General features: G+C 42.4%; 1 protein-coding gene across 2 annotated transcripts; it reads left to right on the top strand.

Moving 5' to 3' along the window:
• The first annotated feature begins 4,237 nt into the window (after positions 1-4,237).
• Positions 4,238-8,348, top strand: LOC147638704 (pentatricopeptide repeat-containing protein At5g39350-like). Of its 2 annotated transcripts, XM_086798668.1 has the most exons (4): positions 4,238-4,453; positions 4,545-4,735; positions 4,930-5,012; positions 5,097-8,348. In XM_086798668.1, exons 2-4 carry the CDS (start codon positions 4,630-4,632, stop codon positions 7,890-7,892), a joined length of 2,985 nt encoding a protein of 994 aa, XP_086654794.1. In that variant the 5' UTR covers positions 4,238-4,453; positions 4,545-4,629; the 3' UTR covers positions 7,893-8,348. The 2 variants fall into 2 exon arrangements, with proteins under 2 accessions (XP_086654794.1, XP_086654792.1); XM_086798666.1 differs by having other exon boundaries at positions 4,238-4,735.
• Positions 8,349-27,258: the final 18,910 nt, after the last annotated feature.

Raw genomic sequence — 27,258 nt, 5'->3', positions numbered from 1 at the left:
CTTAGTAGTATAGAGTTGACTAGGAACCCACTTTTTTATGCGGGGACGAAACACATTGAGGTACATTACCACTTCATCAGGGAGAGAGTCTTAGCAGGCGACATCGACTTGGCCTACGTCAGCACATATGATCAGGTCGTTGACATCTTCATGAAGGCCTTGGGAACTGAGAAGCTCCACAGATTTCAAGATATGCTTGGAGTTAATGAGATGGAGTTGAGCTTGAGGGGGAGTGTTGAGATGTTAAGCTCAACATGAGCTGACACTCACAAGGTGCCTGCATGACTGTTCGACATTTATATCACTGGCTGGTTTGGTAGTTGGCACCGACATATCTTTGCCAGAGATTCTACAATTGGACTACACCAACTAGTCCACATCTACCCACTCCTCTTAGCGTGTTCACATTATGGACCGCTTGTATATACTCTATTATGTGTGTTAGTCACTTTATCTTCCTTGTAGACCTCTTTTGTTGTGTGAAGAAGAAGAAGAATTTTCACCTTGTGTGTTCTCTTCTAGGGTTTGTGTGAGTGTGTGTGTGCTTACAAGAGCTCAAGCTCTCTTCTCCCCTACATCTTTACAAAAAATGATCAACACAAAAAAAGCTTTTACTACCGCGTGGGGAACGTATGTGTACCAAGTCATGCCATTTGGGTTGACCAACATCCTAGGCACCTTCCAATTCCTAGGAAGTCTTCATGGATGACCTCTGTGTCAACTCTACGTGGAAAGAACATCTAGAATGTTTACGGAAAGTGCTAGAGAGATGCTGACTCTACCAAATCTCTCTCAATCTTACCTCGCCACCCCTCCACAAAACCCCTACCAAATCCTCAACCTCCAACACCGTGCCCTCTGCCTTAACTTCCTCCAACACATCTTCATCGACAACCTCATCTCCCCCTCCTATATCCTCACCAAAATTCCCTCCAACTCCATCTCCCTCCTCGTCACCCTCTTTTTTCAATCCCAGATGTCCTTCTCTGAACCCGCCTCCCTCTTCACCCTCCCCGTCCACCCTCTTGCTGCCAATCTCATCAATTGGGCTAGCCTCATCAGATACGGGTACCCCACCACCGATGACACCCTTGACCTCTTTGTGCTCGATCGTCTATGCCCATACCCTTACCCTTCTTCCAAAACCACCGAAGCCCTACATCTCCTTCAGCTCCAAGGTGGGAGACAATTTACTGGGCTTATAAATCTTTATGTCACTCTCGAGCTCCCACCCTACACCCCCTACAGGCTCCTAGTCCTCTACCACCATTGTTACCTCCAACTCCAGATGATCCACGATCATGCAATTTGATGATGCCCATGTGTCCTTCCCCCTCAACATCTCCCCCCAAGAAGCTGAAGAAGCACGTGACTTTTTATATTCGAAGAGTGCCCCAACCACGGCTCCAAGGACGACGACAATGATGGTGGAGCGGGTCCCAACAAGCCCACCACTAATCCCCCTGCACTCCCGTCCTCTCCACCCACTGGTTCCCAACCCGGAACAAGCTCACAACCTCCACCACCCCCAAGTACCCAATGTCGTACCTCAACACCCCCACCACTTCCTCCGTAACTCTTCCCCTTTTCCCCTCACCGTCCTCTACACCCCCTCACATTCCCTCTCCTCCTCCATCACCTTCATCACCACTACCCACCCTCAATCTTCATCTAGGCCTCCCTAAGGACCTCAAGGAGATACCCTCAATATTAGCAAGGTCCCCATCCTTCCTCGACGCCACCCTTGCCATCGTAACCTCTCCCTCGACTGCTCCTCCACCCCACTCACAATCAACACCGGCCAACCTCCCTTCCCCCACACCCTTGGAGATTCCCCCGCCATTCAACCCCCTCAATTGGCGTGACCCACTAGATCGCATAGAGTTCGAGTTGGCAATTAGTATCCTGATCAGTCGACAACTCCAACACGCCCCAAGCACCAAGCTTACAGACCGACTTGACATTCACGTCCTTCGGCCTTATCTGGATTCCAAACACAACGCTTAGAAGTGCCAACATCCACATCGACAACATGGTGGTTACCAACGGCCCCCTTGTAATGCTTGCCCCATAACCTTCAAGCTCATGGGCGAGTAGCCCGTTTGGCGTCGACCTTTACTCCTGAAGTCCAACATCTAGGAGCAATATTGCAAACCACCCTACAACGTGCATATAAATCCAGCATACTTGCCTATCTGTAGACGATGGGCTTGGGACTTATTCTAGAAGGAACAAACAACAAACCCCAAGCTACATTACAACTTTCCTAGCTTCACCCCATCAACATCTTAAAACGAATGCACAGAGGCCACCATGCTATAAAAAATGCATGCATTCATCGACCTCTACGATCAGGTCCCCTGACTCGGCCATTGTGGCAACCATCTCCTTCTTCAGAAATGCATGCATTCATCGATCTCTACGATCAAGTTCCCTGACCCACCCATTTTAGCAACTCTCAACAAAGGCCCGAACTTGAAGCAATTATTCGGCTACTACTACGAGTGCATCCAACCAATGGATGCCTGCAGACTTTTGATGGAGACTACATTTTGGACTGCTACAAAGTCTTCCATCATGCCTGCAGACATGATGGAGACTACATTTTGGACTAGCTACAAAGGCTTCCATCGATCCCCCCTCGCATCCCAAATTGCGATTTCATCCAAACTTACTCCATCTACTATTGCCATACAGGCATCCAATGGATGCCTGTATGGTGCCTGTAGAATTTTGATGAAGACATGATGGAGACTACATTTTGGACCAACTACAAACTCTTCCATTGATCCCCCCCGCATCCTAAACCGCGGTACGACTTCATCTGAACTTACTCCATCTACTACCGCTCAGTCTCCTTGCCAGCTATGAGGACAGATCTGAATTAGTGAGGGGCCCAGGATATGTTAACCACACTGGTTAGCATCATTTCTAAGCGTGATTATGCTTCTGGTAGCTCATTTTTATGTAACCGCACTAAGCGCTTCATGTAAAAGAAATATGGGATGACCGAGCTTACGACTTGTGTAATGCCAGCGGCCCATAGGAATAAGCCTGGGTGTACATAGAGCTAGAAAATCAGTTTTGGGCCCCCAATTGATAATAAATGGGTGGCCGGCCATTGTAAAAAGAGAGCTCATGTATATAAGTGACTTCTGAAATATGAAAAGGGACAATCTCATTATCACAATTGAGTTTGCCTTCTCTCTCTCTCTCTCTCTCTCTCTCTCTCTCTCTTGTGGCTATGGTGGTAGGCTTGTGTTTGTTTATGCTTGCTTGCTTGATTGTGGTGGTGTGCATGTAGGTGATGGTTCTTGTCTGGCTTCCTCTTCTCCCGCTTTTTGTCTTCTTCTTGATATCACTCTTGCACACAAAGGCATAGAGTAGAGGTTGAGCTTTTCATAGCTCCGTTCCTCTTTGCTCATTACCTAGCTTGTGGAAGCTCCATTTGAGTGATATAAGTGGAGGTGGAGTGAGCCCCTAGTAGCCTCACATAGAGGAGTTAACCCTCATTAGAGTTGCCTAAGTGCTAGCCCTCGAACCGACCCTTGCATGGTCTTTCTTGTCTTCTTCTCTCCCTCTCTTGTGCAAGGCAACATGTTCGATTTGGTGAATAACTAGATGCTCTCTGCCATACATGAGAGTGAAGAATAAGTCTTATGAAAAGGAAAAGTTGTAACATTTATGAGAAAGTTGGCCACACACAAACTCAAATAGTTAACTTAGGAGTTTTGGATATCCAAGTGTGAACAAGGGCCAGTTGTATATATAAGGCATTATCTCATAATGAATAGACACAATCGCCCTTTATGCTAAACTAGTTCTCTAATCTTGTACTTGCTTTTTTATCTTTGTTGTGTGTGTGCGAGAGAGAGTTGAGAGTAGAGATTAGATTGTTTCTAGCTTATTTTCCTGTCTATGCTTGGTGTGAGTGTGAGAGCAGATAGTGAGAGGTGTGTGGGTCCTTGTAGGAAGGTGAAATAGCTTCCTTTGTGATAGAGAGGAAGAGAAAGCTTGAAGAAGAGGATATGGCAACCACAGGTCAAGCTTGGATGGCTTCAATAGACTGGAGCTTGGAAGCAAGGCAAGTTTTCCCACGACCGTTTTGTTGTTGCTTGTTTGTGAATCTAGGAGTTATAGAGAGAGCTAAAATGGGCCTTGTCATCACAAGTGGACAACCTATGTACAACACCAAATCACCCCACTCCACCTAGAAATGACGTACTTAAAGGTTGCCTTCGTGTATTCGAAGACCACCTTGAAACTCAAGAGATCTTAGGGCCTGCAACATGATGTATCTTTTGCCAAGGTCAAGGAACTAGAAACAATTTTGGGAATCTAGAGGAGGAGGCATGTTTTAACCGAATTGGAGGAATGAAAATGAGTATCCGTTCAACTCCGAGTGGGAAGGGTTGAAATAACAAGTAGAGCTTTGACAGCATCACACGAACAGGTTTTTTTCTGTCTTTCTCTGTTTCCCGTTTTTCTAACGATCAATTTAGGGACTAAAGCACCCGCCGAAGGAACCCCGGCTTTGATTACAGGCTGGATTGTGAAAAGCTGAGCCGGGCTGCTGGTCTCATGCCTAGTTAGCCATAACGTATATTCAAATCCTTCGTTTGCATCGGCATGGAGAGTCTTCCTAGCAGCAGATCAGGCACCGGATCCTGCTCTTCTCCTGCGGTGTTTTGTAGCAGGATACCAGGGTTTCGGAGTCACTCGCAGCCCGAGAAAGGTATGCAGCCTCCCGTCGGTAAGGTGAGTAGTAGGTACATGTAAGCAATTATATGTAATTATGTAGCGCTGAAGATCATCCTCATGTCCTTGTGTGTGTGTGTGTGTGTTTGGTTTTTTTTTTTTTTGGGGGGGGGGGGGTGGGAGTGTGGGGAGGGTCTTACCCTGTGCGTGTCTGTGAGGGGGGTTCGGCAGGTCGATCAATAGCAAGTATCGAGCGTCAGCGAAAGGATTGCTTTACAGATCCCTCACATTTGTGTGACAGCCAAAAGAGCAAAGTAAGTGGGTGCCCCCCATTCTCGCACAGAAGGTCAAGCCGCTGTTTGGATTGAGGCTGAGCCTTGTTCTTGTGGATCAAGCAGACAAACGTAAAGGCCTCAGATTTCAAACATATGGTCAGCAAGGAGTCGCTGGGGATGGACCACTGCTACAATCGAAACTGCGTTAGAGATATGCTCAAAACAACGGAGGAAGAGTCTTCTGCCAGATTGCCCGAAGGAGGAGACAACGGCAAACATAACAGTGGTGGTGGTGGTGGTTGTGGTTGTGGTTGGGAGACACTTAGTTTAGAGGATGCCCTTGCTTCTTTGGAAAATGGGAGACTGCCCCAGCCTTCGGTTGAGAACCTCGTATACATATTGAGCATGTGCACAAAAGAGAAAAACCTATCCTATGCTCTGCGCTTGCATGCCTACATGTGCAAAAGTGGGCTTGAAGCTCAAAAATCACTCGGGAACTACCTAGTGTCCATGTTGGTGGAAGTTGGAAGCATGTGCAATGCTCAAAAGGTTTTTGACAGGTTAGTATCCAAGACTGCGTGTTCCTGGAATTCTCTCATCAATGGTTACATCAAATGTGGGGACCCAAGGAATGCTCTCACTGTGTACCATAAAATGCAAGAAAATTCTCATCATCCAAGTGGGTGTACTTTTGTCGCCTTATTGAAGGCTTGTGCCAATCTGAAAGATGTGGAAAGAGGTTGTGAAATACATGCTGAGATTGTCAAAAAGGGGTTGTTGAAAACAGATCTTTTTATCGGCAGCATGCTGGTGGATATGTATGCCAAATGTGGCTCACTTGCAAAAGCACAGGAAGTGTTTGATATGCTTCCAGTTCGAGACGTTGTCACATGGACTGCACTGATTGCAGCATATGCACAACATGAGCGTGGTGAGGAAGCACTGAATGTTTTAGAACAAATGCAACTTGAGGGTGTCTCTCCAAATGCTGTCACGTTTGCTTGCAGCTTGAAAGCTTGTGGCAGCATTGGAGCCATGAATAAGGGCAGAGAAATACACGCTGAGATTGCCAGAAAGGGGTTGTTGAAAAGAGACCTTGTTCTCGGCAACGCGTTGGTCGATATGTATGCCAAATGTGGCATGCTAGCAAAAGCACATGAAGTGTTTGATGAGCTTCCCGTTCGTGATGTAGTCTCTTGGAATGCACTGATTGCAGGATATGCACAACATGGGCACGGTGAGGAAGCTCTGAACTGTTTTGAACAGATGCAACTTGAGGGTGTCTCTCCAAATGCTATCACATTCGCTTGCAGCTTGAAAGCTTGTGGCAGTGTTGGAGCCCATGACAAGGGAAGAGGAATACATGCTGAGATTGCCAGGAAGGGGTTGCTGAAAAGCGACCTTGTTGTTGGTAACGCTTTGGTAGATATGTATGCCAAATGTGGCATGCTCGAAAAGGCAAAGGAAGTGTTTGACAAGCTTCCGGTTCATGATGTAGTCTCATGGAATGCACTGATTGCAGGATATGTGCAACATGAGCGTGGGGAGAAAGCACTGAACTGTTTCAAACAGATGCAACTTGAGGGTCGCTCTCCAAATGCTATAACGTATGCTTGCAGCCTAAAAGCTTGTGGCTGTATTGGAGCCACAGACAAGGGCAGAGAAATACATGCTGAGATTGTTAGAAAGGGGTTGTTGGAAAACAATCTTGATGTTGGCAACGCACTGGTTGACATGTACGTCAAATGTGGCTTGCTCAAGAAAGCACGGGAAGTGTTTGACAAGCTTCTAGTTCGTGATGTAGTCTCATGGACTACACTGATTGCAGGTTATGCTGAACATGAGGGTTGTGAAGAAGCTTTAAGTTGTTTCAAACAGATGCAACTTGAGGGTGTATCTCCAAATACTATTACGTTCGCTTTCAGCTTGAAAGCATGTGGCAGCATTGGAGCCATAGACAAGGGCAGAGAAATACATGCTGAGATCGCCAGAAAAGGGTTGCTGGAAAGAGACCTGCTGCTTGGTAGCTCATTGGTTGATATGTATGCCAAATGTGGCTTGCTATCAAAAGCGCAGGAGGTGTTTGACAATCTTTCAGCTCGAGACACAGTTACATGGACTGCACTGATTGCAGGATATGCACAGCATGAGTTTGGTCAGGAAGCACTCAATTGTTTTAAACAAATGCAACTTGAGGGTGTATCTCCAGATGCTTTCACGTTTTCTTGCAGCTTGAAAGCCTGTGGCAGCATTGGAGCCATAGACAAGGGCAGAGAAATACATGCTGACATAGAAAGAAAAGGGTCATTAGGCAATCTTGTTGTTCAAACTGCCTTGGTTGATATGTATGCCAAATGTGGCTTTCTTGCAAAAGCAGAGGATTTGTTTAATAAGCTTCTAGTTCGAGACATAGTCTCGTGGAATTCACTGATTTCAGGGTATGCCCAGCTCGGAGAAATCAAAAATGTCCTCTTTATCTTTGACAGAATGCGAGGAGAAGGCAGGAAGCCAGATCCAGTCACATTCGTTAGTGTTCTTAATGCTTGCAGTCATGCAGGTCTGGTAGATAAGGGGGAGACATACTTTGAGGCCATGAGCGAAGACTATGGCATTACTCCAACTCTTAAGCACCACACTTGCATGGTTGATCTCCTTGGCCGTGCAGGCCAATTAGACAAGGCAGTAGCAATGATGATGAAAACACCATTTCATCCCAATGTTGTGATGATGCTTACCGTGTTAGGTGCTTGTCGAAAGTCGGGCAATGTGGAGCTTGGAAGGGAGGTCTTTGAACAAGCATTGCGATTGGATGAAAAGGAAGGTGCACCTTATATTTGTATGTATAACATCTATGCAGATGCTGACATGCAGCAGGCAGAAGATGGAGGCAATGAGGGTGAAAAATCTAGCATGGTGTGAGATTGTTGGACTCATGCTGGTAGAATTGCCCATTTACTCACACAGGTAGGATTGCCCATTTATTTTTGGTGGGATAAACATGTCGCGAAAGCAAAATCATTTATGCAAAGCCAGATGAGCTTTCCCTCAAAATGCAGCAGCCAAGGGTTTGCAATATGGTGTCATAGAACATATGTGATGATGGAAAAGAGAGTGTTGGCTCCAACAACTGCCGTTTGCCCAAATGCATTTATATCTAGGACAGAGGAGCGTGTGTGCATGCGCACGCGCGCACACACACGCGCACAAACACAAAGGAAAACCCTTTTTCCACATCTCCTTTCTTCTTGAGGAAGATCCTTCTGCTACTTAAAAGCAACACTTGGAGAGACCAGATCACAACCCTCATAAAGGGATAGATGCACTTCCCTGATATATTAATGTATTATACGAGTTCTTATTAATTAGTGTAGTTGCGAATATTGTATTTTATGATTATGTAATTTAATACAGTTCTTATCAATTAATGTATTGCTTTTGTAAATATCATATTTTATATTGGTATAGTTTTTAATATTATGTAATATTTATACATGAAACTATATTAGTAGAGCAACCTGTGGCTAACGTTTTTAATATTATGTAATATTTATACATGAAACTATATTAGTAGAGCAACCTGTGGATAACGTTTAATGCTTTGTAAGGTGTCGAAAGGAGATATATTGAGTAGTTTTTTGTGCTTTTTTTGTTGAAGTATAAGTATTCATATTTGAGTGGGTGGTGTTAAAGTTATATAAGAATCATAGGCTCAGCATTCAATCCATTGCTAGCTTATTGTTGACTTAAAATTTGTTCATGGAAGATGCATTGATTTGTGGAAAAAAAACCTTAAGTCGTGTAATTTTATGGCAATGAGGAACTGAAGTTATGTGCTAAGTACCTAGCTGCACCTTATCGGTGAGGAATTTGATAAACTTTCTTCGGCAGGTTGTCTCTACAGTGCAGTTCATCACAGTAGAACTTCACTATAAATACCCATTGTATTTCAGTTTGATTAAGGCGATTCAAGGATAAGTATAACTTGCTAGTCAGTGTGTTTAGAAGGCCTCCATTTGTAAGATTGAAAGAATCTTTCTAGTTCATGTGATTCATCATCTAGTCATTACAATTTATATCTATCTATATCATCTCCACAATTGTAACTGGTGTTCAATTCAGGTGTTACTAGCTTAAATTGGTCATAGAATTTCTCTACAACTATCATTGATGTCCAATCTTGTGTTACTATAAATTGGTCATGGAATTTAGTCAATGAAGTGTTTAATCTCTACAACTATAATTGGTGTTCAATATTGTATTACTACTCTAGATTGGTCATGAAATTTACTCAATGAAGTGTTTGTTTATCTCTATGAAATCAATTATGATTACATATGTAAACACTGTGCACCTTACTCCCGAACAACTTGTAATATGGATTTGTAATAGTAATTCAAATTATTCTCCATCTATCTATTTTGCTAAATCTTTTGCTTCGGAATATCATATTGTTTGTGTCAACATACACGTTATAATTACTTATCGACGGCTAGTTTTTCGTTTTTTTATGTTGTCATGACATCTAGTTTACTCATGGATTATATATAACATTTTGATTGGTAAGTGCAAAAGAGAGATGAAGCTCTCTACAAGCACAAAAGATACAAAAGAGAAAGTACAAATGAGCAGCCACCCTAAACTGAGGATGAGGTTCCTTGTATATATACTAGCTAACCCTAAGGTGCTCATTCACACGTGGATGGCCGTGGAAAAAACCCAATGGGACAAAAGTGTCCATAGCATAAGTACATGTCATCACAATGTAGTACTATCATATATCTAACAATCAAATTCCACTTTCCTTGGTTTCCTACACATATCTCAACACTCCCTTGGAGGAATTCCAATGAGTTGTTTTAGGCTTTGCTATGAAAAATCCAAAGTAGATTTACAACATGTGTAATGTCTGGCCTAGTAATGGTCAAGTAGATGAAAGAACTCGCCAATTAATCATATAAAGTTGCATCAAAGTTTGCAACTTTTGGAATATAGGCTTACCATTTGCATTCATTGGTGTTGTAATTGTGTTTCATGTATCCATTTTGAACTACTTTAAGATTGGTTTTGCATGTTGAAATTGTCACAAAAAGGTAAATTCTCATCTTTGATTACCTTAAGATTTAGACCGAGATCCTCTCTTTGAATAACCTTGTCTTTATTTCCATGAGATCCACTGATTATGATCAAGTCATCTACATAGAGATAAGCTAAATGTTCAAGACTAGAGTCGACACATGTATCTTTGTCATAGAGCCACAACTTCCCATGTGGGTGCGGTAGCCCATCTTCTGCATCCTTTATTTGGTATTAAACTCAGGCTAAGGCCACTTTATAAAGTCCAGTGCCATCGCTTCCATTACGTGTGGGTAAAGTAGGCTTCTGCTACCTGTCTATGATCAAGGATGTGGTCAATGAAGTTATCTTGCAAGGTTCATTTTGGTAGGCAGCAGGAGCCCAATCCACACACTTTAGGGCTTGTTTAAAAGATAATCCATGTTGGCCCTTGAGTTAAGAAGCTTTTCAAGGTTGTAGTATTAGCATATAAATGTTTGATGTGAGGCCTCACCTCTAGGGTTGTAAGTGCTTTGGGCCTGTTCAAAGAAAGAGGGCATGTGGCTTTGCTTTAAGAATTTATGTGCCAAGACCACCTTCATTTGATTGACTATGACTGATGTGGTGGCCCAAAATTCTTGGGTGCAGTACTAATGTATGGTTTCTAAATCATCTGATGGTGGTACTAGAGATTGGGCTTACACATCCTTTTGGTGGTAAGATTTTTGTTGTGTTAGTTATAGGAAGAGGACAATGGAGAAGGCAACAAGTGATTTGTCTTGTGTTAGTTATAGGAAGAGGACAATGGAGAAGATTTTTGTTGTGTTAGTTATAGGAAGAGGACATGGAGAAGGCAACAAGTGATTCCTCTTGTGCTTCCTTGTTGGTGGTGAGATTTTTGTTGTGTTGGTTGTAGGATGAGAACAATGGAGAAAGCAAGGAGCGATTGGGCGTGTGCATCCTTGATTGTGAGATTTTTGTTATGTTGGTTGTAGTTGAGGAAGAGAACAATGGAGAAGGAAAGGAGCTATTTTCTTTGAAGATCTTAGAGGTTCCTACATGTACAAAGGAGATCTATGTGTGATGGATGATACCCCCCATCTAGAGATGTATTTAGATGGCTGTCAATGTTGAGGCTTAGTGTAAGTGCTAGCTATTGTGAGTGCCTATTTATGCAAGATGTGCCTTTGAAGACTGGATCCCTTAGTGATTATTACACATGTTGTTTACATGTGTCGTTTCATGGGTTGTGTGCACTGAGTGTGTGCTTACATGTGTTCTTCTCCATGTGATCGCACGAACTCTACTTTCTTTGACTTTTTCTGCTTTCCTAGACATCGTTCAACTTTGTGAGGATTAAGGGCTTTATTTGAGAGGATCAAGGGTTTTATTTGTGAGTTTTTAATTGTGAGTTAAGATATAAGCTATAATAATAGAGGGAGTATAGCCACGTTTATATATACCAAAAAGAGATAAAGGAAAAGGAGACAAGCTAAGCTTCTACTTCCTTTGAAGCAAGAAAGAATGAAAATGTGAAATACGAATGGATACTTTGTGCTAATCTTTGGGAGTTAGAATAAGCTTCTCCTAACCCCAATGATTTAGCTTGCACTTATTGGAGGGTGATAGACAAGATAGAATATGCTTCTCTGTTGTGTTGATCTCTAGGAGTTAGAATATGCTTCTCCTAACCCTAATGATTTATTATCAATCTAGCTAGCACTTATTGGAGGGTGACAGACAAGATAGGAATTTAGCACAATTCATTTTAATATCTTTTTCAGGTTACTAGTGGGGAGAACTAAGACCGACTACCATCCCTTGTATGCTAGACTTTGATGGCTTAAGGCAAGGTTACTTACCATTATGTAGAAAAATGAAGGTAGGTTAACTAATGTTAAGGAAACCCTACCCTAACGTGTCATGGGAAGTTTCCTATCCGCCGAGCTCAAGCAAGGCTCAAGAGCTCCACTATGTCCTCCCACACTCGTCACCCCGAGATGATTGCTCTAATCCTATGGGTGATGCAAGATCTCTTGTGAAGATCATGCGGGATCTTTGCGGAAGAGGATCGTGTTGGTAAGCCTAATCACTCAAGAAAGAGATAAAAAGAGAGGAAGCAAGAGGGAACAAGTGATTAGCACTAATCACTCCCAAACCCTAACCCTAAGCACACCACACATGCTAGAGTAGAGTTGCAAGAGAGAGGGAGAGAGAGAACACTCCACTTCTATTATACAAATGGGAGAATGAGTTACAAATAAGAGAAATTGGCTTTTATAGTTCCAAGCCTTTTCCCACTAGGCCGTCCGGGAGAGTAAGTGACACAAGGCGCCCAAAACATAGTTATATGGCTTTTCTCTATGGTTTGGCCAACTAACCAAGATCTCGTCTGTCCTTTGAAGCTCAATACTTGCAAGCGTCTTTAGGGCATTTCCCTCATCAAATGATGAGATTTACAATGTATAGTACTAGTGCCCATTACATAAGTGTGCGGACATAGTTGTCATAGGAATTTGTTAACCAATATGTGGTTAACATACTCCCCTTCCTAAAGTCGATCGCATCCTCGTGATCAGTGAGGGGTTGTCGAGGGATGCAGGAAAGTGTCGCACTTGGTTCGTTCTCTCTAGTCTCTCCAGAAATGAGAGGGGGTGGGGGAGTTAGCATGATGGAAAGAAGTTAGTGGAGTACTGGCAATTAAGTATCCAGCTAGGTTGATGGGCCTTTATCAGTTTGTTTTGTTTGATGTGCCTAGCAGTACTCTTTATTTTGTTTTTTGTGTTTTTTCCAATCGCCTTTATAGGGCGAGACATCCTCATTAGAGAAGTCAGAGTACTTGAATGAGTAGACTAGCATGGAATACTTAATGACAGTATCCCAGTAGTGAGATAGGTGGTATTATTAAACAAGAGTTAGTAAAATAATGGGGTTAATAAGAAAGTGGTGGGGGGGATTTCCATAGGGACAAGGAGGTAACACGCATGGAGACTGCTTGCGCTCCAAGATTCTATATATCGATGGCGATGTTCATGAAGCTCTAGCATCTTTGTCAAGACACTGTGATGGGTATCTTGGCTCTCGTGGATGTTGTCATCAGGTTGTGGTGTTCTTTCTTTTGCTTTTGGTGCATTGTCTTCTTCTGTCATTGAAGCACTAAGATCTTGTGTGGATAGGAGTGGTAGTTGATGGTGAGGATCCATAGATGTTGAGCCGAAGAAGAAGTTTTGGGTAGGATGGATTAGGCATGAAGCACGTTTATTGGGGTGAAGCGGGGGTGATTAAGAAGATCTAGGTGATGGGTTGTACCATTGACCAGGCTTGCACCCACCATGGTCCCCCCATCTAGAGATGTACCTAGATGGCTGGCCGATGATGTAGCTTTGTGCAGTGTGTGCACATAGAATAGAGCCCAATGAGATTTGCAGAGGTGTTGTACATAGGTGAGGGAAAAAGGTGGGCCCGTGGTCCTAATCACCTAGAGACTCTCTCTTTTTTAATGATTTTTTTCTTTTTTCTTTTTTGACATGTGCTTATTGGTCAGCACCCCTAAAGAGGGTTTTATACTGAGTGGCCCATGTGGCTAGATTTGTGAGCTTACCTTTGAGTTTATCTTTGAGTGGTTGGAGAAGCTCAGCCATTTGTAGCACTGCCCCTTCGTTTGGTGACAAAGTCGAAGGGTGGGGTGGAGCTTCGTGAAGGAGGCTCCGTTGGGGAAAAGGGGTGGGCAAATTGAGCTTTTGAGTGCCCACGAGGAGGGGACTTGCCTACCCCATTGGTCACCAAACTATCTTCATCGATTATTGGATAGGTGTACTGGCATGGTGGGTGTGGTTTGGGCAAACTGCTGAGGGGTCTGCCTTGGGAGCCAAAGGATGGAATTGCCATCATGGAAGCCTTGGGAGCCAAATGATGGAATTTCCATCATGGAAGCCTTGGGCTTCTAAGAGACATTTGGGCACCCAATGCTGCTAAGTGATGAGGTGCGTGGTTGTCGAGGATTCTGGCTTTTTTGTCGATGAGGCTTTGAGCTATGATGTGGTTGTCAAAGCAGCGGAGAGGCTTTTGATTGTGGCTTTTGGAGCCACAAATGTGTGTTGCCGTCATGGAAGCATTGAGATTTGATTAGGTATCCACCATTGTTGGTTGCGCAGTTCTTGGGGTTGCCTAACTCGTGGGGCTTTGGGACCTTTTGTCTCGCGGCTTCCTATAGGGAGTTGCTATGGGGAATGATCACATGCAGCATGCTTGGGTATCCAAAGGTGAGTGTTGCCTTCATAGTATTACTGCCTTATGCACGTGATAGGCAGTCGGGGATGAGACAACGTTGAAGCTTGGGCTTAGGGCTGGTTTTTGTTGGCTTAGTTGGCCTTTCACACTTGGGTTTTAAAGATGGCCATTTGGGGATCCATAGTTATGTGTAGCCATCGTAGAATCCCTAAGAGGCAAGAAGATTCTTGGGAACCCATCATTGATTGTCATGATAAAGATATGAGGTCGGGGTGCTTGCAGTGTGGGTGGTCGAGGTTGTAGAGTTGAGGGAAAATGTCGATGATGACAAGGCTTGATTGTCATTGGTGAATGGTGTCGACAATGGCTGATTGACCGGTTTTGGTGAGTCATGGGGTGTGGGAACAGGGGAGACTGTAGGTGGTGATGAGGATGGGGTGGGATTAGTAAGGGCAGTCATGTGGGTGAGGGTGTGTGTATGATTTCCTCTTGGGGACACAAGAGGACTGTGGCCTTTTGGCCATTGATTGCCATGGTGGCCGTCTTTTCGTGCCAATTGATTTGGCAATGAGTGACATCAATCCACTCTTTTCCAACAATGATAATCCGGCGCCTTGGAGTGCTCCTACATCAATAACATGAAATCTGCACTCCAACTGGATATTTCCAATAGAAAATTTAGGAGTGAAAGACCCAATACTCATTAAACACATCTCGTGTGATTTTTGAATGTAAGTGTCTTCTTTTGTTAGTGTGGGTTTTCCAAGAGCTTTCCATGCCTCCAAGAATATAAGATTGGTGTGGACCATATGATATATGTGGGCTTGGCACCGTTTGTTGACCATTCGCGGAGCGGTCAAGAGTCCAATACATATTCTTGGTGGGTTGAGGTCTAGTGGTAGTTCAGGGGCAGTGGAATGCTTACCAGTTATTGTGGGGGTGTGAGAATACCCTTTTTGGAAGCCGTTGGTGGGGGTAGAGGATCAGATTTAAGGCACTCTCTGTCCTAGAGGATCATTGTTACCTTGCCATGGGGGAGCTTTAGGGTGGCTGTGTTGTCAGTGGAGTTGGTTGTACTTGTAGCATTCTGGACCCATCTTCCTCCAAGGATGGCTGCTTCTTTTATATTACTTGTGGGAACCACATAGAACTTACAAGCCAATGGGCTAGAGATAGTTTGGATAGTTTGTGTAAAGGACCTAAGGCTTTGCATGTGTTGTCTAACTGGCAATTGAACTTTGGCATGGCTAGTTTTAAGAGATGTGTAAAGGACCTAAGGCTTTGCATGTGTTGTCTAACTTTGGCATGGCCAGTTTTAAGAGATGGTTTGCCCAGAGAGAACCAAGTTTCCCATGGAAAAAGTTAGTGGTGCATTCCATGAGACTACATCACGAACAAGAATCTTGTTAAACACTTCCTCTGCTTTTGCTAGCATGCCACATTTGGCATACATATCGACTAGTGCATTGCCAAGAACAGGGTCTCTTTTCACAACAACCCCTTCCTAGCAATCTCGGCATGTATTTCTCTGCCCTTGTTTGTGGCTCCAATACTACCACAAGCTTTTAAGCTACAAGCGAATGTGTGGGATCCCACTGCCCCCTCCTCGCACCGGATTCCCGATTGCTGGTAGCGGAAGCATCTACCTCTTGCACGGGGTAGGGTTTCCCACTCGAGGCCTCGCCCTCGAGTGTCGGGGCACGAGACTAAGCTGGTGGTCATTACGAAAACTGAAACCTGGAAAATTTCCCATGCCCGGAAAACGAGGACGATTCTACCATTTTTATTTTCTTAACAAATTTTTCTAACGAGGTCAAGATACTGAACTAACCTTTATCTAATTAAACCAGATAGAAGGGAAACTATTATAGACTTAACTTGAATGAATCAACGCTTTTTTCCTAATTGAATCAGGCAGAGCTGTTGATCTATTCATTAGAGAAGTCTTCAGGCTTTTATTTAACTACTCGAGTTCTAAGCATATTTCTATTAATCAATTTATTATTAAAAATCTACAAATTCCACCCTAACCCTATCCGGCCTATGGGTTAGCCACCACCCAACCACTGGAATTGGTAGAACCAAACAAGTACTCACCCACCCATAATTGAATGCCTTTCTTAACTTTTGCTTTAGAATACAGATACGCACACACTCCTCTTTAAACTTTAACTTATAAAATAATCCATTGGTTAGATGTCATAACTCAAAATTTCCATTCAATCCTTGTTTCTCACAAAACAGTATCACTCTAGACTCTCCGTTCTAGCAGGTCAGCAACGAGATCCAGTAACAGATTACAATAATTTTCTCGCCATCAAACATATATATATCTTCCATGACATACGCATGGGTATCCTAAGCACCGCGAGCTCATGCATCGCCTGGTCAGAACCCTCTAGGATCCTCCTTAGGTGTCCTGGTACTTCACTCAGGGACCGCTTCGTCAGCCCTCGCCCATCGTACTGGGAGCACAGCATTTTACACCATACCCAGACTAGGCAGGTTTTTGCGACATGAGCCCTCCTTTGAACACTCCCCGCCAGCTGTTGCAACCAAACTTCCCTTAGAAAAACACATATACCAAATGCTCCCTCTAGCATTCTAGCGTAAGACAGTCCTTTAAGAAAACAGGGTTTCTATGCAAGTTTTCAGTCTTGATTTTCTTTGGAATACAACGAGTATATCTTAATTCCGTATCCCAAAACTTCTAGATCACAGGTCTGGATTTCCAAGCAGAATTCCTTGAATTTTGAATTCTTGATCCTCAGAGCATTTGGTGTCGGATGGAGATGAAACTTGGCACAGGCCTCCATGGTGATGAGACCAACACCCATACCAAGTTTCATCCACCCCTCCCAAACGAACATGGGTACGCATGCACCTGGAACGCCGCTCATCTACTACAAGCAAATTCCAATTTTGCTTGTAGGAAATTGGGGATTGCGGCACATCCGTACACACATTCGGTGTTGGATGGGTGTGAAACTTGACACAAGCCTCCATGGTGATGCAATCAAAGTGCGTACCTAGTTTCACCCCCATCTCAGACCTAACATGTGTACACGCATGCCCAAAATGCCAGTTTCAAACATAGGCAAAGTACACTTGGTCTATGTTGAAAGCTGGCGGTTTGGGCGCACGTATACACACGTTCCATGTCAGATGGGGTTGAAACTTGACACAAGTCTCCATGATGACGGGAGGAACACACATACCAAGTTTCACCCCCATCCAACACCAAACGTGTGTACGCTTGCACTCGGAACTCAACTTTTCTATAAGCAAATTCCAATTTTGTTTGTAGGAAATTGGGGATATTGGTGCACCCATACACACATTCGGTATCGGCGGATGGGGATGAAAATTTGCACGAGACTCCATAGTAATGGGATCAATATGCATACCAAGCTTCACCCCTATCGGAGACCTAACGTAAAACACCAGTTTCCAACATAAGCAAAGTACACTTGGCCGATGTTGAAAACTCACAATTTGGGCGCACGTATACACACGTTTCGTGTCTGAATCCTTGTTATGATCAGGACCTCACACCCACTCAAGGAGAGCTTGCACTGGAGAGTTTAGGGCATCTTTGCAGGCATTCCTTCAGAGCTTTTGGACTAGACTCTTGGATTCTTGGCGACCACACATGATAACCTTCTTTTTATGGATGATTATGCACCATGGATTGCTAGTCGGGAGTTGGTTAGCTCAGAGGGGGATGTCAAGAGATTGCATGAGATGTCAAGTTCCTACTGTGGAGACTTTGAGCCACTGCATATGGTCATGCGATTTTGCACGATTAGTGTGGAGAGGCATCAGTAGGAGCTACTCCTAACTTGGGATATATCAATCGAGGTACTTTCTGTTGGATGATGCCAGGATCAGGGAGGCATGCGTTATATGAGGCAAATGCTTTGGACACAGTTTTCTATATCCAGGGTGGCTCTTGTGCCTTAGAGGATGCTGGTAGCATTCCCTTGGCATCCCTTATGAAGGACCACTTAGACAGATGCACATAGATATTTAGTATCGTGGCTAGTATTACAGGGTGGTGTATATGGAGAGACAGATACAGATTGGCCTTAGGAGGACAGTCTTCCTCATATCAAAATGTTTTAGCTAAGATTTGGGGAGAGCTCATTCATACCCTCCATGGGGAGTGGGATTACCTCCTCGCTCTTTCTTCTAGAGCGGAGGTGTCTCGTCGAGAGCAGTTTTTACTTGCATGGAGTACTCATCACCTCTTTTTCAGTATGAGAGGTGGTAGTTTTAGATGGGAGTATATCCCCCAACGATGGCTTCTCTCTCATATCTACTAGTGGACTAACCCCACTTAATATTTTTGAAATTTCTAGAATTATAGGACCTTACACAATTCCCAGAGTAATAGGAGCCAACCCCTCGAACCTCCAAATTGCATCCCAAACCCTCAAATTCTTGCCACATAGCAGCTTCGTAAAACTCTCTCTCTCTCTCTCTCTCTCTCTCTCTCTCTCTCTCTCTATATATATATATATATATATATAGAGAGAGAGAGAGAGAGAGAGAGAGAGAGAGAGAGATAGTGTCAATTAGATGAATGGCTTGAGTGGGCCTAACTTGCCTACTATATATTGATTATATATTTGCTATATAATAAATAAAAATAGATATATACACAATATACTCTTTACTACATAATCTCTCTCTCTCTCTCTCTCTCTCTCTCTCTATATATATATATATATATATATATATATATATATATATGTATGTATGTATGTATGTATGTATGTATGTATGTATGTATATATATGTATATTATACACACACACACACACACATATATATATATATGAATGTGTGTGTGCATACGTGAATGTATATGTGTGTGTGTGGGCATGTGAATTTTTTTATGTGAGCATTTTTGTGTATATGTGTGTGAGAGTGTGTGCATGTACACGTGCAAATGTGTGTGTGCATCTATATATACATGTGTGCATGCATGTGTGCCTATCGATGTGTGTGCACATGTATATGTGAATGTATATGTGTGTGTGCAGGCATGTGATTTTTTTAATGTGAGCATTTTTGTGTATATGTGTGTGCATGTGCACACACATATGTGTGTGAGAGTGTGTGCATGTGCATGTGCAAATGTGTGTGCATGTGCATCTATGTATACATGTGTGCATGCATGTGTGCCTATCAATGTGTGTGCACATGTATTTGTGTATGTCAGTTATGTGTACATATATATATATGTAAGTTTATATGCATGTATGTGTATGTGTATGTGTGAGGTCAATTGAGTAAGTGCGTGCATGTAAGTGCGCATATTTGTGTATGTGCAAGTGCGTGCGAGTGTGCGAGTGTGTATGTGTGTGTGGTGCATTGTATGCATGCACATGCATGTGTTTATGTTGGCATCATACATACAAATATATTTATGTATACATATATACATACATATAAATATATATATAAATATGCGTGTGTGTGTGTGTGTATGTGTGTGTGTGTGTGTGCGTGTGTGTGCTCTCTCTCACACATGTGCACATGATATAATATTATATGTGTGTGTATGTGTATACACACATATATGAGTTTGTCTATGTGTGCTAGTAGAGGGAACAAATGAGCAAATGAGAAACTGTCATATCTGTGTGTGTGTATAATATAATATATGTGCGTGCGTGTGTGTGTGTGTGTGTGTGTGTGTAAGTACTTATATATATGAGAAACTCATTCAGTGGGAAAAAGACTTGATGTTGACAACTAATTTTGTGAGCCCTAATGCATCTAGGCTTGTGGAAAAGAACTTCCTATTAAAAAATTCATTCAATGAGCAAATGACTCATTAAAAAAATTCTTCTTTCTCCTTTATGTGAAGGGCTCTCCTCCTCTTGCCAAGTGGTGCTCTCCTTTGCTTGCCACATGGCAAGTTACAAATAACTGATATATAGATGTACCATTGTGAGAGATCTTGTATTGTATTTTTGTGCCTTTTACACATTTTATGGAATATAATTAGACCTGTTTCTCTTTGTTTTTTTAAAGTTTGAAACCGGCCCTCAATAGAACTTGATGGGCGGTAGGAATCAAAAACACTTCAAACAATTCTTCACAATCACTGCAATTGAAAATTGAACAAAGAGAGAGGGAGCTAGAGTGCTCTTGCACAAGAGAAAAATTAGCCCCGAACTCGCTGGCACCCCTTCCGGTATTTCTTTATTATTTTGGTTTGGTTTCACTTCACCAACACGCCAAAGCTTAGCTCTTGTCAAGGCTTTCACCCAGAGAGTGTTTATGCACTCTTTTTATACAACTTGGGGAAAAGCAACTTGCTTTTTAAAGTGATAAGTACACTTTACTACATAATAAAATTCACCCATGCTTTTATCATGCAAAAAGCAAAATAAATTTTTTTCAACGAAAAAGTGCACCACCTCTCCCTAGAAGAATTTCACAAATTTTCTCTCTCTAGAAATTTTATAATTTTATCTCTCTAGAAGTGATGCAGCTTCTCTCTCTAGAAATTGACATAGATTCTCTCTAGAAATTGGGACAATTTCTCTACATCTAGTGCATCACGTCTCTCTAGATCTGTTGCACATCTCTCTAGATTAGCCGTACCTTCTCACTCTAGATCAATTTCATATTCTCTCTCTAGATTAGGATTTCAATTGCAAATTTAGGGTTAGGGTTTTCAATTACAAATTTAGGGTTAGGGATTTCAATTGCATGTTTAGGGTTTCAGCTGAAAATACATAGGCCGGTAATAATGTAATCGTCCACGATTGTGCCAAGTGATGAAGACAATGCTACACCTTGATCTTCCATCCACTAACACAAATCTGCAATGCCCTAGTGTTGAAAACAATCACAACAATACTTGTGGAAACATAACACAATGTTAGCAAAAACAAAAATCTATGCATCCTTTTCCTTGTACCAACATACGCATATGCTAGTCGCAAATAAGGTCATGCATCTGGTAACTAACATACGCATATGTGAGCACCCACATTCCATGCATTCAGTCCATACTTCATATGTCTATCCTCAATACACAGGCTTGTAGAAGAAGCCATGGCCTAGCCATGCCCTTCTGCCCGATCATGCACAGATCATGTACATAGCACAATGCTCTTCTTGAAGATAATTACCAAAATGTCAAGCATGATTGTTCCTACCATGTTCACTCGGAACCTGGAACAGAAGGATTGACAGATTCTATGTCGGGGACTGCTGGCTGGGGGCACGCGGTGGCTCGATTGGTATTATCTGATCATGCACCTATTATACTCCACGGGCTTTGGACTTCTTCATGTGTTCCTAAACTTACAGATTTCGCATTCCTAGTAGTACACCAAGGAAATCCTTGCGAGACTTCAGAAAACAGGATGGACATCAATTTTGACACCTATAGATCTCAATGAGAAGTTATCTGTTATGATACTTCTCTGAAAACTTAGAAGAGGTGTAAACGATGGATAGAGGCAAAGTCCTTAACAATCATTTGAATGACTCTCTAGAGTCTACACCAAGAATTTGGTCTGATGTTTGATATGGCTGACCTACTCTCGACTAGATAAATATTACTCTATCTCACTTTTGGTTTCCTCCTCAATCAAACCTCGTCGAGAGACTGCATTGGCAATGTGCCAAACGGGTTCTGCATTACTCTATCTCACTTTTTTGTTCCTCCTCAATCAAACCTCATCAACTCCATTGGCAATGAGCCAATCAGGTTCTTCATTATCTAGCCGAGACTCTCCACTATGGCATCTTGGCTCTCTCTTCTTGGATGGTGGGCTTGTGATCCAAACACTCGGAATCAAGCACAGGTTGTGTCTTCTCACTTGGTTGGAGAGCTATTTCGTGAAGCGGTAAAAAGCACCCTATCGTGGCACTTTCTTTCACTGAAATGGAGTAAAGAGCAGCTTGATATGCTGCTTGTTACACGATTTGGGTATGGAGATTGTTGGTGGAGCTCAGCTCTGCACAATCCGGCTCTCCATTTCTTTGGTATGATAACCAGAGTTGCATTGCTAATGCCAAGAAAACTATGTTTCATGCTCGGACAAAACACATCCAAATTTTGTATTACTATGTTTGTGAGCACATTCTTGGTGGAGATTTGAACTTACAGAGGTTTTTTGTCCTTCAACAGACAACGTTATTTTGTTCACCATGCCGCTTATTAGCTTCACATCTACAGATTCTTGGAGCTTGCTTAGCATCCCAGAGATGTTAGCATATCACCTCTGTCTCCTTCCCCTTCGCTCTTTAGGTTGGTTATTTCCCTTTTTGGCAATGTTTACATTTTAGAGAAGCCTGGGTTTCCTTTTTTGGCATGACCTTATTTTGTGGGTTGGTCACCCTTTTCTAGATGGTGGCCTTCTGTTTTAGGTCGTATTGAGTTGGGGTTTATTGTAATATGAGTAAGGCACACCCTCTCCCACTCTCACATAAACTAATGATCATTGTATTGCAATGCCCTCACCTCCACCTTCCTTGCTGGGGTGACTCTTTCATTCTTGAGTAGTCATTCATTGTTCCTCTCACTTCTCTCTAGCTCTCTCTCTCTCTCTCTCTCTCACTACAAGTCTCTCACTACAAGACACTGCTGCCATACACGCGTTCCATACACGCGATAAGTTACGGGCGCGTGTATGGTCGTGCATGTATTTGAATAGTATCGGGCACATGTATATTGGCATCTAAATTCGCGTGTATTGAACTTTACATAACGCGTCTACCAGCGCGTGTATATACATGCAATTATACACGCATCAATACACGCTTTATTTAGAAAAACTAAATTACTTTACAAAATTAAAAACTATTTTCTTTAAACCATCTCATAGTACATTACAGTATATATCATTACACAATCCCACTACATGCATTTACAACAATGAAATATATTCAAAAATAAATCATGAGATAATTAAAAGACAACATATACAATAGAAATGTCATCAATTTAGAACGATACAGTGATGGATTGGTTAGGTTTCGATCTCATCTTCAATAAGATTCATCCTTGCCAAACGATCAACATCAATATCCATTTAATCAATTTGTAAGGCTACGATTAAATTTATTCCACTATATTCTGTCCATTGATAATGGTATCGATGTCGTGATCATCCTCGTCAACATCACCATCATCCTCAATGGTAGGGTCATTCTCATGATCATGAGAAATGGCATGCTCATCCTCATTATCATGATCATCTCTTATTTCTTGATCATCGATCACAACATCTTCATCGACATCATCTTCATTGCGGCTTGTTACATCCTCCATATGCTCCATATCAGTGAATGTATTATACATCACTTTGGAACGTGGTGCAATAGGGATGACGTACCACCATTTAATGTCATGCACCATTGGCAGATAGATAACCTACTCAAATACACATACTGCAGTAATTAATTAGCATATCAAAAGTCAAGGGGTATGCGAGCTTAGATATATATGTACATGAAACACATTAGTAAAAAAATGCATACCTGCTCACATTGTTGTGGCAATACGAGCCTATCTTTCTTTGTTTGCCAAAACTTTGTAGAGTTAATAGTTACATAGCCACTTGCATGGCGTTTTATCGTTGCATTAGGCCCTTTTTCCACCACTTTCATTTGCCATTTGACATCCAAAACATACACAAAGAAGCGACGAAAGTCAAGCCTAAATATATCTTGGATTGTGCCACAATAATCATCCATTTTTCCATTAGCTCCCTCAAAGCTACTAATGAAACCGCAATCTTGTGTATTCCTCTTTTCATCAATTCTTTGTGTTCGAAAATGCTTGCCTTCACACCATATAGCATTGAACATAGTGCACTGGACCAAAATAAAAGCAGTATTTGTGTAAGCAATGTGAATAAATATTAAAAGCAAATCACTTATGCAAAACATTAGTTCTATGTACCTTTAACATGCATCCTCGTGCATACTCCCATTCTTCCGCTGTGATATGCAGCCCCTCGTCGCTCTCTGCTCTCTCCATTTCCTCATGCAACCAAGCAACATAGATATCATTCGGAAGTGTTGCTAGATGCTTAGGGTACGCCTTACGAGAGCCATGTTGCCTCCGAAAGAGAGCTCTTTCTGCTTGCCTTTTTGTCTTTGCATCCTCATATCTTGTAACCCATCTGCTCATCACATCACTATTAAGGATGCAAGTGAAATTGAGATTATCAATCAATGTTCTGTCAATTACTTTACTCTGTCCTTTTCCTTGAGGCACAATAGAGGTCATCCTCAAGTCCTCTTCATTGCTCCATAGTCGTAGCAAAGAGCTGTCCACCTGACCAAGAAATTTTGAAATATATACAAGAGACTCTTGTATCAACCAACCCTCGGCCATGCTTCCTTCGGGCCTTGCACTTTGCCTCACAAAGTCTTTTAAGGTCTTCATGAAGAGCTCTAGGAAGAACATCCAACGTGCATGCACAGTGCCACATAAAGCGATTTCGTCCACTAAATGCACAATGAGATGTAGTTGACTTGTGAGAATGGTTCACGGAAAAGTCTCCTCTACCAAACAAACCACCTCCACTGCCATAACATGCGCATCATCCAACGTGGCTGGATCAATTGCTTTGGAACTAACATATCTGAAAAATAAATGAATAGTACGTTATACCTCATGCACGTTCATTTTGCAAGGTATAATGAAGGGTGATCTGACATGGGTTTTACATACCTCACAAGCTCGCCCATCTTATAAATACATTTTTTCAAACTCTTATTTGCACAATGGTCGATGCTAGTAGGTAGTATGAACTGCGCACATAAGAGCACATGTATATATGGTTTATGGCATTACAAAATTTAATTTCAACGTACAAGACTTGGAAAACACTTACTTGGAGCATCTTGTGCCAATCGTGGGACTTCAACCCATATAGTTGCTCAATGCCTCTTTTCTTAGTGGTTGTAAAGGCTCCCTTCATTAATCTCATGCATCCAGTGGGAGTACGCAAAGTGGTGATGGCTTGCTTTACCTGCTTCTCCTCTTTCTTTGATATAATCCATGGTGCAAGCGGAAGACGAACGTGCCCACCCTCCTCTCGTGGCTAAGCTTGATGCATACGTCCTGCGACCCGCAAGTCCTCCCGTACGCTAACATTGTCTTGTTTACCAATAACATGTTCCCAAATACCAGATCCCACATTCTTGAAGATGTGCATGGGATCAAGAAGATGGTTGATCTTAAGATGGGTCCAATATGGTAGCCGGAAAAAAATGGAGTACTTACACAAGGGATTGCTCTATGTGATCTTTAATCCAATTAGAGACTACACAAAACAAGATTGAAAAACATTACTATACCTGTTCATGCCATCTGGAGGAAGAATATTTGTAGACTCCCAAATACGCTTCCAATCTTTTGCATGAAGTGTTTGTGGAGGAATGTTACTCTTATTAGCAACATATTTAGGATGATCTGATGGGAGAAATCGATGATGATTATCGAATATGGTCTTACACAAACCGTCAGCATACTCATGTACTAAAAACGAAGGGCCACAAACAGGACATGCATGTTTACCCGATGTTTTCAAACCTGTTAAAATATAAATAAAAGTTAGAATAATAAAGTCAATAGTTATAATTAATATAGCCAATAGTATTAGAGTAGGGAGGTAATTAGAATTCTTACCAGAACAATCGCTGTATCCTGGAAAGTCATGCATTGTCCACATCAACACTGCTTTTAAGTCGAAGTGTCGAGAGGAGGGAGGCCTACTAATGTCCACCACCGCAACACCTCTCCATAGTTCCTCCAACTCATCAATCAACTCATCAATCAACACTGCTTTTAAGTCGAAGTGTCGAGAGGAGGGAGGCCTACTAATGTCCACCACCGCAACACCTCTCCATAGTTCCTCCAACTCATCAACACTGCTTTTAAGTCGAAGTGTCGAGAGGAGGGAGGCCTACTAATGTCCACCACCGCAACACCTCTCCATAGTTCCTCCAACTCATCAATCAACGGTTCGAGATAAACATCCATATGCTTGACTTTATGTTTCCCTGGAATTAGAAGGGATAACATAAGATGTCCCTTCTTGATCGCCATTGATGGTGGAAGGTTGTAATTCACCAACACAACTAGCCACACGCTATATGCGGTGCTTTTGAAACCAAATGGATTCACTCCATCCATACCTAGGCCAAGTCTCAAGTTTCTAGGCTCTGTTTTAAAGCTGGGCCACTCATCTTCAATATGCTTCTAAGCAGGAGTGTCTGCGGGAATTCTCCACATGCCATCATCCGATCGATGTGAGGAATGCCATGACATGAGCTCTGCTATGGATTTGCACTTGAACATGTGTTTGATGCGAGGAATTATAGAAAAGTGTCGCAAGACTTTACAAGGTACATCAAAACTCTTCACATCTGTTCTATACCTTGCTTCACCCCACAAGTGGGACAATGTCGAGCCTCCTTATGCATCCCACGAAAGAGAATGCAATCATTGACGCATGCAGGTATGCGATCATAATCAAATCCTCCAAGAGATGTCACATAGCGCCTCGCTATGTCTCTTGAGGTGGGTAGTCTATTTCCCTTTGGAAGCATGTTTGATAATAACCTGCATCCAATATCATCAATTAGTCCTAAACCCTAAACCCTAAACCACTAATTCAAATTTACAAGTTAGAATACTTACTTCAATAATGCGTCAAGACTTGCATTGCTCCATCCATAAACTGTTTGTATACTGAGTAGTTCAAGTGAAGCACGTAAAATAGAGAATGTGCACCCTTCAAAAACCGGTGTCGATGAAGCCTTGTAGAGATGCTCTTGTTCCATATCATCGTCGTCCATACCTTTGGGATCATCCCTAAAAAGATACCGCACCATATCATCAAACACTTCCTCTTCCACAACTTCATGGGGTGCAGGGCTATTGTCATCTCTTTCCCACTCATCTCTGACAATAGATCCCGAAGCTCCAGCATCATCTCGTCGACGCTTTGCGTGC

This window comes from Cibotium barometz, chromosome 5 (assembly GCF_041138505.1).
Source record: "Cibotium barometz isolate CiBa-2024 chromosome 5, ASM4113850v1, whole genome shotgun sequence".
In the NCBI taxonomy this organism is placed as follows: Eukaryota; Viridiplantae; Streptophyta; class Polypodiopsida; order Cyatheales; family Cibotiaceae; genus Cibotium; species Cibotium barometz.
This window is presented reverse-complemented; position numbering and strand designations above follow the sequence as displayed.

What these genes read in the sequence shown, in the direction of transcription:
- LOC147638704 (XM_086798668.1), top strand. Translation starts at nt 4,630, where the DNA reads ATGGAGAGTCTTCCTAGCAGCAGATCAGGCACCGGATCCTGCTCTTCT. An exon ending in TCACTCGCAGCCCGAGAAAG is followed by an intron (nt 4,736 to 4,929) that starts GTATGCAGCCTC and finishes GGGGTTCGGCAG; the next exon opens with GTCGATCAATAGCAAGTATC. An exon ending in GTGACAGCCAAAAGAGCAAA is followed by an intron (nt 5,013 to 5,096) that starts GTAAGTGGGTGC and finishes TGGATCAAGCAG; the next exon opens with ACAAACGTAAAGGCCTCAGA.